The sequence below is a fragment of the Struthio camelus genome, chromosome 15 (genome assembly GCF_040807025.1).
Source record: "Struthio camelus isolate bStrCam1 chromosome 15, bStrCam1.hap1, whole genome shotgun sequence".
Lineage (NCBI taxonomy): Eukaryota > Metazoa > Chordata > Aves > Struthioniformes > Struthionidae > Struthio > Struthio camelus.
Genome location: NC_090956.1, coordinates 8,509,520 through 8,523,190, shown reverse-complemented (window position 1 = coordinate 8,523,190; position 13,671 = coordinate 8,509,520). Strand labels below are relative to the sequence as shown.

At 36.1% G+C, this 13,671-nt stretch overlaps 1 protein-coding gene across 7 annotated transcripts in view; it reads left to right on the top strand.

Moving 5' to 3' along the window:
- Nucleotides 1-8,395, top strand: part of TRRAP (transformation/transcription domain associated protein) — a 102,805-nt gene extending 94,410 nt beyond the window's left edge. For all 7 annotated transcript variants that reach the window (XM_068909259.1, XM_068909257.1, XM_068909261.1 and 4 more), the window contains exons 68-71: nucleotides 1,094-1,278; nucleotides 3,480-3,683; nucleotides 4,809-5,003; nucleotides 7,072-8,395. In XM_068909259.1, coding sequence (XP_068765360.1) covers nucleotides 1,094-1,278; nucleotides 3,480-3,683; nucleotides 4,809-5,003; nucleotides 7,072-7,356 — 869 coding nt within the window. In that variant the 3' untranslated portion in view covers nucleotides 7,357-8,395. The remainder of the gene's footprint in view (nucleotides 1-1,093; nucleotides 1,279-3,479; nucleotides 3,684-4,808; nucleotides 5,004-7,071) is intronic.
- The last annotated feature ends 5,276 nt before the right edge of the window (nucleotides 8,396-13,671 follow it).

Sequence of the window (13,671 nt, the reverse complement as noted above, 5' to 3'; positions counted from 1 at the left end):
GTGAAAACCATTTTATATCATTCTCAGGCCAAAATAAGAAATACAGTAGTTAAAGCCTTGAAGGACACAATAGAAAAGGCCACTGGCACTTAAATATATCATCTATAACATGATTAATCAAGTAACATGTTGTCCTTCAAAGAGCAGTTCTTAAACTGTAGGGTTTTTTTGGAAAAAGTTCTGTACCTTGTTATTTGATACTTTTAAAAAGAATCTGCAGCTCATTCATTTCACTGTTACCAGAGGTTAGTGGAAACAGTCCAGAAGAACTAAGCTCATTAAGACCACTTCTTTCTCTGAATGCATTTTTTTCTTTAAGATTGAAGAAACTACTGCAAACCATTTAAATGCATTTAAACAACTTCTTCCTGTATTCCTGAGGCTAATTTTTACAACTTCTGAGAGAAATGATGAGGGAACAGGTTTGTTAGTAACCGGAGATCACTGTCAAGCAGTACAAGTAGTGGCACTTGAAAAGCTGGCTACAGAAGAACTCTAGTCTTTCTTGACGTAGGTGAAAATGCACAATATCTGTTGAGCATCACTGAAAGTGTAAATTGGGTTTTTGCAAGCTAACTTACTACTCCTCAAGTGAAAGCTTAGTGGTCCTAAGTTTTCTTCCTATTGAACATTTTGCTGCATCTTCCTTCTGTTATTTTTAGTGTCATTTAAATATCTGTCCCTCAAGTATATTCAAGTTTTCCTCCAGTTTTTGTGGATCACTTTAAATATCCTAACTTCAGTAGTTTTGTTCTTCAGAGTCATTTTTCCTGAAATGACATCAGTGTTATGTAATCAGATGTACAAACCGCTATGGGTTCAATTTTTTGCTAAGATAGTTGAGGTGTTTCTATTTAGTTAAAATAACAAATCTGCTCTCGTTTTCTTTTAACTGAGCTTGTGAATTTTCTCTAAGCATAGTAATAACAATCTTCACTTGCCACGCTTCAGCTGATTATCACACGAGTGTTTTAAGGGCTGATACTTGCATGATAATTTTTCTCGTAGTATTTGGATTATGGATTAACTGTTTTGTTTTGCTCTCTCTACCCCTCCTGCTGGTCCTCCCTCCCTCTTCTCAAATTATCCCTAGTCCCTCGTGTTGTAGCAGTTTCTCCACAGATGCGTTTGGTTGAAGACAATCCCTCTTCTCTTTCCCTGGTGGAGATCTATAAGCAACGCTGTGCCAAGAAAGGCATTGAGCATGACAACCCTATTTCTCGTTACTATGACAGGCTGGCAACGGTGCAAGCACGGGGTACTCAAGCTAGCCATCAGGTATTAGAATATACAATGAATTTGTTTTTGAGCTTTCTTCTTAAGAACTCTACTGTCACCCCCCCCCCCCCAATCAGATATGAGACAAATCTGTTTTACAGAGGTGGTGTTTTGATTTTTTGTTTGTTTGATTTTTACTTCGTGGATTCCGGGAACTTTTGTTTCTCTTTGGTAACTCCTTGGTATTTTAGATAATCTTGAAGAAACCTCAAAAAGGTGTATCTACTCTATTTAGGTTGTTAAGGGTAACTGCAACTGAAAAAAGACAAAGGTTTGATTGTTTTTTGGCCCTTTTGTATAGTGCTTGTGAAAATAACCAGTTGATAACATTGGAAGTGGCATTCCAATTTTTATATGAATGGGTACAGCTGAGTAGGCAATGCATTCATTTCACCCAAGTCAAGTAGAAACGGTCCACTAATTTCATGCTCATAAATGATACCTCTGGGAAAGTACAAAGCTCCTTCTCACTGTAACCTCCATGAAATAGCCAATTCTGATAAATAAGTTTATTTTACATTTTTTTATCTTAAGGTTAATGCAAATTCTCATACAAAATGCCAGTCTTATTTCAAATACAGTTGTTAGAAATACACAATAAATATATAACATAGGCATCATTTAGAGAAACGATCTTTTGAGGCTTTCACCATTACAAAATAAAAATGTTATGTAACATCTCTTTCTATTTTGAAAATTTTTCCTTCAGGTTATGAAACTGTTTTTAACAGACATTTCATTGAAGTCGGTATGACTGTCATTCTTTCTGGTGCAATAGAACAGATCCTAACTTTTATTTCTTTTTCTAATTAATTAAGCTAGTATATGCTACAGTAATTAAATATCATGGTAGATTGCAGATGTTTAAAACCAGGGAAAAACTATTGCAAAGTATTCATTTACAGAAACAGGTGAATGCATCTCTCAGCTTTTGTTGGTCTATTTTTGAGGTAACTTTGCTCTAAAAATGCATTAATTGTTTTACCCAGAGTGTTTCTCTATCTCCTGTAAGAAAAATATCCTCCACTTTCTTCTGTAAACTAGCCTGTATGCAAAGAAACCACAAAAAAATGCATCTTAAGGTTCCTGTCTGTGTAAATCCCATGTATAATTTCAAAACTTGCCACGATGCTTGCTTTTCTTTGTTTTTTTTTGTGGCACACCTTCCAATAAAATCTGTCAGATTGCTGCCATATGTCGGCATGTTTTTTTCTTATGCCTCTTGATTCCTTCTGCTACTTACAGACTGCTTCTACCTGATAACGATTCGTAAACTGAGGCTGCTATTAATCTTTTTTTCTGGGGAGGAGGGAAGGAGAGACAGCTATGAAAATAATTTATATCACTGTTGTTGATCCGTATTTTCCTCACTAACCTGTCAGTCTGAACAACCTTTCTGACTTCATCTTAAGTAAGGGCTTAATTCAAAGCCCTTTGAAACAAGTAGGAGTTAGGCTGGCCCCAAAACAACCTTTTTAACTGGGAAGTTGTGAATGATATTTACATTTTTCAATCAGGAAAGGAGATTTTTCAGTGAGGGGACATTAAGTGCTTTAAAGTGGAAAAATGTGAATTGGGTTGCTCATAACCTCCTGTACAATGGTCAGTATATTGACATTGTGAACTACATTGGGGTTGGTGGAAATAAGTTTTATGAATCACATGTATAAATTTTAAGACTTAAAATAGAGGATTTTGATTTTATTGCTGTGAAATGCATATCCAGCTTGCATTGAAGCTAGAAAATAATGAAGTTTGTTCCATTAGTTTGCCATAAGGAAGCGCAGCAGGGCAGTGCATTGAATATCACTTTAGTACACTTATTTTCTTGAAGGACTTGAATAAAGATACTTCAGTTGACTTTTCAGTGTCAGGTTTTCTCTCATGCCTGTTTGCAGGTCTCTTATGCCTTATGAAAACAGCTCTTTTGGTTTTATTAAAATAGTCTATTCAGATAAATTTCCAAATACTTTGTAGCTATGCAAAGAATAGCCTTACAAAATGTTCGGGTGTATATTGCAAATAAGTCAGAAAGCAGTGTTGGACTGAATGTGTCCAAGTTCAGAATCATGATGTTTTCCTAAAATAGGATACAGCAATTGAGAGAGAAAGTTTGGTAGTTGGATTTTGGCGTATTTGCCTGTGGCTGAACAGTGTATTATTAAAAATCATCTCTTTTAACTAATATTTCTCTTATGTAGGTTCTTCGAGATATACTTAAAGAAGTACAGAGTAACATGGTGCCACGCAGTATGCTTAAGGAGTGGGCTTTACATACGTTCCCAAATGCTACAGATTACTGGACGTTTCGAAAGATGTTTACTATTCAGTTAGCCCTAATTGGCTTTGCGGAATTCATCTTTCACTTAAATAGGCTCAACCCTGAAATGCTGCAGATTGCCCAGGTATGCTTTAGTTTGTTCTAGATGCGTGCTGTCTTCTTTGATCAAATGGAAATTTGGACTTTACTTTTGAAATGAGTCAAAATGTACAGTAATTTGACATATATAATTAACAACGCATTTCAGTAGGTTTTTCAGTTAATTATATGAGTGCACATCATGTCGGTAGTAATTTAAACATCAGTGGATGTCAACTCCACCTTCTCTGGTCCAAATATGAGAATTTAGAACTTTGTTCGTAAAATCACTCTTAGATATTGGAACTGTTCATGTAAATAACTGAAAAGGCTCTCTTTAGCCTTTCTTCAAATATATTACTTTGGCTATATCTGTGTGTCAAACAGTTACATGTGAAAAATATTTTTGAGTTTCGTTTTCCAAAAAGGGAGTGTTCATTTTCAACTACTCTTTTTCCTTGTCTGTTCTCTTTTGGGCATTGGCATATTAAGCTACAACTCCTTTTAGCAGTGATTTTTCTTCTGTTCTAAATGAACATTTAAAATGAGGCTTGCCACCTTAGTAGAGTAAAGGTGGTATATATTAAAGTTTTGATGCCATGCTAATGCAGGGAGGGCTATATTGTGTATAGCAATTATGATTCTTTAGTCCTCATTCTGCAGCCATGGCTTTTGGATGTTTACCCAGAGTGAACAATGCAGTGCTTTGTTGGGATGCATATAGAATGAAGATCTGTGTTTCTTTGTGACTCCTTACAGACCATTGCTACAAAATAATATATTCCTTAAGCTTGATATTATAATAGCCTATATTTAGTAAGGTTTTTGGACACACGTTTTGAAAGAAGTACGTACTTGACCTTCTACGTGCATTTAATTTTTTATCTTTTTTACTCACAGACTGTTTGATGAAAAGAATACAAAGCTGTTGCAGTAATTTAGGTTTTAAAAAGAATCTTTTTTTCTTTCTTAGGTAGCTTCTATATATATGTTATTTAAGACAATATATGCAAAACTGAAATAATAAATCACACATTCATTCTTCTTAAAAATCACTTGTAAATATGTGTGCTCTAAGTATTAACAGTAAACAAAAATTCATTCTCTTTTGGCTTCGTTAATGAAAATCTGTTCCTTTAATTTCTTTTGTGCATCTTGCTTTTAAATACAGGACACTGGCAAGCTCAATGTAGCTTATTTTCGCTTTGACATTAACGATGCTACTGGTGACTTGGATGCCAATCGTCCAGTTCCATTCCGGCTCACACCAAACATTTCTGAATTTCTTACCACCATTGGGGTGTCTGGTCCGCTGACTGCATCAATGATTGCAGTAGCTCGCTGCTTTGCACAGCCAAACTTTAAGGTCTGTATCCTTTTTGAAAGGTTGTTTGCACGCATGTTATATTCAGCAGTTGATAAAACTAAACAGCATTTTATTGGGGAAGCTAGAAACTGAACAATCCATATTCAAGTTTTTAAATCTTACCCCAAGGTCATTACAAAGACCAGCTGAAATCTTTGTAATTTGCCTCTTTTTTTTTTGGTAAGAATAGGAGGAAAATAGGTATAATTCTATTCTTAATTTCATTTTTTGTCCAAGCATGTTAATTCAGGCTGATGGTTTCAATGCTTTAGCCATATAAATCCTTTCAAATTCTGGCCGTGGTAAATGGCAAAATGACAAGTGCAGCATCATTTAGAATCTTCATAATATACTGTGAGTAGAAATGTGTCTTGACCCTTTGTTAAGAGCAGAATGCTAAAGATATATTGTTACTTTGATGGATTCTAGCTCTTAGCAGGGTGTAGTTTTCTAAAGAAATTGTCTAACTTCCTTTTAAATTCTAATGCTTTCCAGAAATGAGGCGTCTTGCACTTAGGCAGCAATTTGCACCAGAAAGACATTGCACAGAACATACTGTAGCTATAGCGTGAGCTGGTTACTTTTTAAAAAATGGAAAAATATCCTGAAGTGAAATTTATCTTTATCCATAATACAGAAAGTGGTGTTAGAGTTTTGTTTTTTTTTTTTTTCTTCATAATTCATCAGCTTACCTTTCTATGCCATGTCTATACAGGCAAACAAGTTTGCAGATGTAGCATGTAATTTCAACATCTGAATTATGTATACCCGATTAGATTTGCCACATTGATTTGTTGCAGATCAGAGCACAGGTGTCCCATTTATTATATTTGGAGTTACGGGTCCCCAGCACTCAATTCAGACGTGGACATTATTGCTTTAGATTATTCTAAAATAATCTGGACTTATATTGAAGTTTTTCTCTATAAATCTTTTTTTTTTTACAGATGCCTATAAAATATATTTGATAAGTGTATGCATATATTGGCCTAATCTCTATCTATGTTATGAAATGCTCATGGGCAAATAGTAAATTTAACTCAGACTAGAAACATAAAAGTTTCTTTTAGAAGTTCAAGTCTGATGGAGTTGATAGATTAATGTCAGTAACTCAACTTAGTGATGGGAAAAAGTAGGAAACTATTTCTTTTGGATGTTTGTTTTTTCATCCAGTAATAGAGCTAGCCTTGGGATTTCTTTCAGCTTGAAATCTTAAAAATACAGTTTTGAACATCCTTTATCTAAAAAAAAAAAAAAAAAAAAAAAAAACCTCCCTAGAATTAGCTGTGCCATCTCTCGCTCCCCTTCCCAAAGAAACTGATTCTTGCAGATAACTGCTCCTTATATTAAGTTAAAATATGCTGCAGTTATTTAAGTGGAAAAGGGTGCAGAACTTCGTAGAATTCAGTGGTAAGATTCAGAGTTCACTAAACTCAATGACTGCAAGCTAACAATGTACAAATCGCTGAATAAATTTATACTACAGAACCGCATGTGCGTGTGTATATATGTGTATGTAATTTGCAGTCAGCTTGCTTTCTCTTTGACAGAAAAGAGTATTCCCTGAGAAGCATAATCATTGTGTAAAAAAAACAAAAAAACAAAAAAACCCCACAACTTTGCGAAGTACTCTTAATCTTTGCACAATGACCTCTGTGTGTGTGTGTGTGTGTACATATATATATATATATATATATATATGTGTGTGTGTGTGTGTGTGCACCTGCATGCCTGGTGGGGGGGGAGAGATGTTTTCAATGCTGTCACTTAAAAAAACAAAATATTTATGACTATTTGTGTATAAAGATCTTAATATACTTTACAGTTTATGTAACTGTTCATTTCTGTAGGGGATATTGTGTTGCATTTTCATAATAAGAACTTCTTTTGAAAAGAAAAACCTTGAGAGGGAATAATAAACACAGTTGAAGCTACAGTCATCTTGAAAAGGCTGAGATTGCAAAGCAGGACCAAAAGTGTCAAAATGCTGTTGATTACAATTTAGTTAAACATCTATAATTCCTGATGGTTCTTTGGATTAAACATGATTGTCTAATTTTTCATATAGGTTGATGGCATCCTAAAAACTGTGTTACGGGACGAAATAATTGCTTGGCACAAAAAAACACAAGAGGATACTTCCTCTCCACTCTCAGCAGCTGGGCAACCCGAAAATATGGACAGCCAGCAGCTGGTTTCACTAGTTCAGAAAGCTGTTACTGCTATCATGACTCGACTTCATAATCTTGCTCAGTTTGAAGGAGGAGAAAGCAAAGTCAACACTCTTGTAGCAGCTGCAAATAGCTTGGATAATCTCTGTCGTATGGATCCTGCCTGGCACCCCTGGCTGTAACTTGAAATTTTCAATAGCTTTTTTTGCTGCTGCTTGTGCTGTGAGCCATATATTGTGTTAAGAAAATGTGAAGAAATCTTTTCAAACCATGGCTTACCTGTCACACTGCATTTTGTCAGTCTTCATTTTAATCGTGTTTACAGGAATATAACAGTTTTACTGTTTTTAATTAATCTCATGAGAAGGGATATCTCATGTTTCAGAAATGGTTGTTTAATATGCAACAACAGCTTCACAGATAGCTTAAAATGAAGGGAGGAGACTTAAATAATGTACATAAAAATCTTATTTTATGATGGGGACTATAAAACTAGCACTGTTAGATTAGGATTTGTCATTCCTAATAATCTGCAGTATATAAAGTTTTTATACAATGGTAATTATATTAAAAAAAAAAAAACAGTATTCCCAGTTAATGAATTTTACTTCATGAAATTTTACTTAATCACTGTTCCTTCATTATACCAAATTGAAGGCACAAATAAATACTGTTCCTTTATGTTTGCTTTCAAAAATTTACATGAGCAAAGTTGGTTTGTACAGAGAATTTTGTACCAAATGTATAGAGGTAACTTTTTGTTAGGCACCGAGAAAATGATGATCAAATTGTGCTAGCTTTTCTTGGAGCACAAACTATGTACAGTGAAATTGTAAGCCATTTAGGGTATTTGGTTTAGTTGTGGACAGTGTTGGGGGGAATTTATAAAAAGGATAGGAAAAGTCATCCATTGATACATGTATTTGACTGCAACAGATATAAAAGCAAAAACTTATAAAGTTATCTCTATGGTTTTTTTATGTTTAGACTTCTGTCATAACAATAGTTCTTCAGAATGAATCTGTATCTTTATAATTTAAGAAAAGATTGGTTTATTGTTTCACTTGAGTCTTTTTGTTGTGTTAGCATTTTTATAAAACTTCAGTGTTGAGAATGTTAAATTTGTACAGAGTGATTTTTTCAAAATAAATATTTTGTAAAACTCTCATTTTATTTAGTAAAATTTTATATAATACTACAGCAATAAAATAGAAAAGACCCACCAGCAGGTGTAATCTTTGATAAATGAAAACAGCCTGAATACTAGAAGGTGATGATTGTAGTGATAGACATGCATATTTTCTGTGATGTACTCATTGAACTTTTTGTTTCTAAGACAAGTTGCAAACAGGAACTATGTTGAAAGAAATTCTTGTCATACACAATGTACAGTCTTTCTTGCTAGCCAGTCAATTAACATGTTAACAATCTGTCTCCTAAATGTCTGTCTTTAATCAGAATAGTGTATTTCATGTCTGCTGGAAGCACAATTTTCAAGTAATTGTTCAGAGGTCAAAACTATGCTGGCGGTGAGCTGTATTAGGGAATTTCTGCCACTATTGCCATAGAAAAAAAGGAGAGCTTGGTTTTGGGAGCTTTGGTTTCTTTTTTTTTTTTCTTTTTTTTCTCTTTTTAGCATAGTTTAGAGGTTCTTTAGATTTCAGAATAACACAAGAGAGGCATAATCTGAGTTGATCATCGCCATTCAGTATATATAAATACACACATATACATAGAAGTACACCCACCCACCCAGACAGAATTTGCAGTCATGAATATAATAGGAACTCAAAATTGTTTAGCTGAGTTAATGACTTTACACTCATCTGAAGGCTAAGTGTTAAAGGGTTCCTACTGTGTGTTTGTCTGGGAGAGAGAGTTCAACTTTGTCCTGTCACGCAATGATCTGGTATCAGCTGCTCAGTCTTCATTGCCTTTCAGGTCAGGTATGGTATGTTGCTGCACTGGGCATGAGATCTTTGATACTTCGTACATAATCCTTTGTTATATATTAATTATGCATAAGTGTTACAATATGTGTCAACTAGATATAATATATAGGCTTATGTATAGTTCTGCCAGGTTACTTTATGAATTTGCACCTGTTTTTTACTTTTTTACTAGTAACAAATACAGACAGTATTAGAAATGAAGCTACATTGCACTCCAACTTCAATGCACTTTTTTTTTTTTTTGCCTCGGGATATAACTATAACATAGCAGGAAAAATAAAATGCAATTTTGAAAATGGAAATTCAAATATTATTAACTTGTAAATGAAAAGTAAGTCTTTACCCTTAGCTCTCAGAAATGACAAGTAAAGCCCTAATGATGCGTTTATGGAAAATTTTCATATTTTTAGAGGAAAAAGCCTGGAAAAATAAATGAATATTCCATTTTCTGTATAAAATGCAGTACAACACAATATTAAGGAACAGCAAGAAATTTAGCTTATTCTATGCAGAACTGTAATAATTTATTCCTCAAAGTTTTGGACTGAAAAGTTAATTGGAAATAATTGTTTGCTAGCTTAAACTGCAACAGTAGTAATGTGTTACATATTTCTCTAAAATGATTTCACTTGGAGGATATTTCTCATACAATTTTCTTTCAATTCTTTCCTAGATGAGAGAGATGGACCAGAGCTTTTCCCAGTTGAGTCACTACAGCCTTTCCTGTTAGTTGAACTGAGGACCTTGGCAAAGGCAAAGGGACTCTTACTGAGTGGGCCATGACTTTCCCAGCTGTTTACCTCCTTGTTCCCTAGATGCAGAAGAGTCAGCAGCAGATAAGGCCCAGCAGAATCAGGTGGTAAGCATCCAGCCCTCTAAGGTTAAAAAAAGAGCAGTGGCCAACTTGTTGACCTTGAGCCATAGCCAAGTGATGACAGATAGGCTGGTCGGTTTGTGGGCTTGAGATGCAGATGTTTAAATCAAGAGGATCAAGTATTTCTGTTTAACATACTTCTCATGTGGATAAAAGGATTTACTGTGGCCCCAGGTGGAGGGGATTTGGCTGAGAGGAGGGTCTCTTCCTTCTCACCAGTTGCTTTTTATTCTAGATTATGGTTGTATTTGCTTGTATGATGAATAAAGCTGTGGCCCAATTATTCCCATACTTTGTTTGTGTTCTCCTTGATGTGTATCTAAGACAGTAGCAATAGATTGAGTCATGCTGTATGTCATTATTTACAAGTGGAAGCTCAAATACTAGAGTGATAAGGACTGTATAAGAATTTGGAAAACAAATGTATCCTTTTTGGCAAAGACTTGCTTCCTCATCAAAATCATGCTGGCGAGAAGAATCTGACCTTTCTTCTTATAAAACGTAAGACTTCTTGTATGTTTCACAACATACTCTATATGCAGTCATTCACAACTCATCTTAGTGCTTTCATGACTTGAAGGGAATTGTTGGCAGCTTCTTATTCCAGATTGTAATGTTTGTAGCTGTGAAATATGGTACGTGCTGCATCAGAGGAGTTGAAGTATTTTTCTTAATCGTTTGCATGTGTTAGATATGCCTGAGACATTCCCTGACAGGAAATGATCAGATAATTCAGCCACGTTTCTGTTCATGATGGAACTTATGATGGAAAAGCGAGACTAGAACTTATGAATCACAAAATTTGATCCCTTTATGTGACCTATCTCCTGTTTATTCAATTATACTTCTAAAAGAAAACATGAGGTGCAAGGGAATAGGACTAATAGGGAAAAGAGAATTATTCCACTGAGGTCCCTGGTAGCGTTAACATGCAAGCACCGGAATTTTTTTTCATAAGGGTATGTCATGGCTTTGCCTTATTATTTACCTTACTTTACATAGCGTTCACCTGGAGTTTTACCACTGGCCCCGAAGACGTAAATCATGAAAGCGTTTAGTTATATATGAATATTCTTCAAAGTCTAGAGGAAATCTTCTGACATATCTTGTTTGATCAGCGATTGTCCGTTAGCAGGTAACCTGTTTGCCATAGCACAGTAAATGGAGTTTCTGATTATATTTAAGAACAAGTTACATGTCTGTTAGCTGCATTTAAATTTTCATGATTGTAGATAGGGGTTTCCTTTGGCTCTTTATCTCAGATATATGCTCAACATGTATCTTGCAGAGCAAATACTTAAAAGTGAAATACATTGTCAATTCACTCTAAACATTCCCTTCAAAGTTTCTTCTCTCAGATTAGATATTATACAAAAACCTATGTTAGAAAAGAATTACTGCTCTTCAAAATCAAAAACTTGAGAATTAAGAGAGATGAAAATTAAAATAGTCTCTGAAACTGTGTGCGTGGGCATGCAGTATTCCTTAAATTCATCCTGTGATGTTTTTTATCCCCTGTAGATCCCTGGACAGGGTATGCTGGATCTTCATGACAGTAACTAATGAGAAGTCCTTCACACCAAGGTTGTGCCCACCATATTTCAAGGCTGTATGAAATGCATAGGGGTATATATGTTTTCCAAATAAAAGGCCTTGACTTTTTTTAACATACGAGAAATATCCCATTTTAGCAAGCCTCTTTGTGTGTGTGTGTGTGTGTGTGTGTGTGTGTGTGTGAATAGTGATTCTGTTGAATTGCCATCTAACAAAAGAAACAAAGCAAAAATAACAATATCAGAAAATCTCAGCTTCACACACTCACTTAGTGTAAGAAAAGGTAGGTCAAACAATTTGAAGTTTAGTAAAGTCCAAGCAATTTTAATTAGATTCTGACAAGGGAAAGAATCAGGCAGTTTTATTATTACCAGAGCCATCTGTAATATATATGAGAAATTTTGCTTCAACCACTGAGGAAACACTTGTCACTATGAATGCAAATGAAAATTAGTCATTTTCATATTAAACAACATTTATAATGGATGCAAGTGAATATAAGCTTCATTTTCCTGCAAATGGGTTGTCAGATACATGAATTGCCAAGGATGTTATGGATTCTGCTTTGCCAACCCCAGGAGTGTTCTTGAGCTAAAGCCGCTGGCAGGTGGATGAAACTGTACTTAACGCTTTGATCAAATGATGCCTCATGTATATGTTTAAAAAAAAAAAAAACACTTTGTGGTAGATATGAATAATTGGTTTGTTTTGCTGCTGCTCTGTAGGCTTTTCTAGGTCCAAATCCAAGCCTGCTGAAGACAGAGCTCAGTTATCCTCCATTGTCGTGAGTTCCCGGTCTTGCCCGGTGAAATCTTTGCCCCTGTAGTCACAGGATTGTACACCATCTCCTTCGGTACAGCTCATGGGGAGCTAAGAGCCCCCAGCCAAGGAGGGCATGAAGCACTTCAGCAGGGCAGAATTACCTGTGAGTTGGTGTGAAGTGCGTTTCATGATAGGTCACTGTGGTGACGGAAATATTAGTAACTAAGCAGAACCTTTGTAATGAAATACAAACAAGAATGTGACCCAGGGAATTTACATGGTCAATAAATAGTTGTCAGGTTTGTCAAATTATATTGTATTTTTTCGGTCTCCTGTTCTTGTAACCGTGCTTGGCTCTGTCTTTATTAGGCAATGATAATGCAATTCAACCATTTATTGTCGACCCTCAAGTAGATTATCAGAATCAATTTGCTTACACAAACTACAGTCCAAACCAAAATCATTTAACACTAGTTGGGTGTTTGAGTTTGCCCTGCGAAATTGGTATGTTGCTTTACTCTCCTGTAATTGGGCTGTCCATGAGTTGTCAGACAGAGAGGGAGATTAGTTGTTACTGGAAGATGACTCAAAGCATTTCAGCAGCAGACAATGACAGCTCTGTTTTGTGATGGCAGGAGAATAAAGTTGCTTTTAAGGCTCCGATCTGTTTCAAATAGGATGTATGAAATGTTCTTTTGTGGGGTAGAAACCTATTCAGGCAGAAGAATTCACACTTGCAGAAGCTTTTAATCAACTCAGCGTGGGTGCGTTTTACATTCAAAAGGTTCAAGAGAGCACAGGTAAAACAACTAGTGTATTCTATGTGATTTACTGTTATTCATCCAATATGCCAGTGTCCTGCTTGGGTACGTGGGCAGTGACTTCAGCAAGGAGCGTTAATAGGGCGGCAGTGTGGTGCATGGAATTTCTTTAGCGGGAGGAGTCAAGGTGGTGAAATCCAGAAGAAAGCAGCCTGCGGAACCGCTGGTTAAAATTTCGTATCTCGACTGCGGCCTTTCCACGTGCTGTAAATTGTTATTGCCTCTCGCTGGGAATGTCAAGAAGAGCTCAGAGGAAACGCTGTTATGGGTTCAACCACACTGTGCTCTCTTTCTGTTACTAAAGTTCTCTCTTAGGTCTCATAATCCTGTGTTTTACCTAACGGAGCTTGTATTTATTTGATTATGCCGCCGGAGGCAACCTGCAGATAAGCGTACCGGGCCCCAACGGCGGGCGGCGGCGGGGGGCCCGGAGCCGCCCCGCACCGGCCCCAGCCGGCTCCAGCCGGTCTGCAACGGCCCAGACCAGCCCGGGGCGCGCAGGGCTGCTGGCGCCCCTGCGCCTCTGAGGGGAGC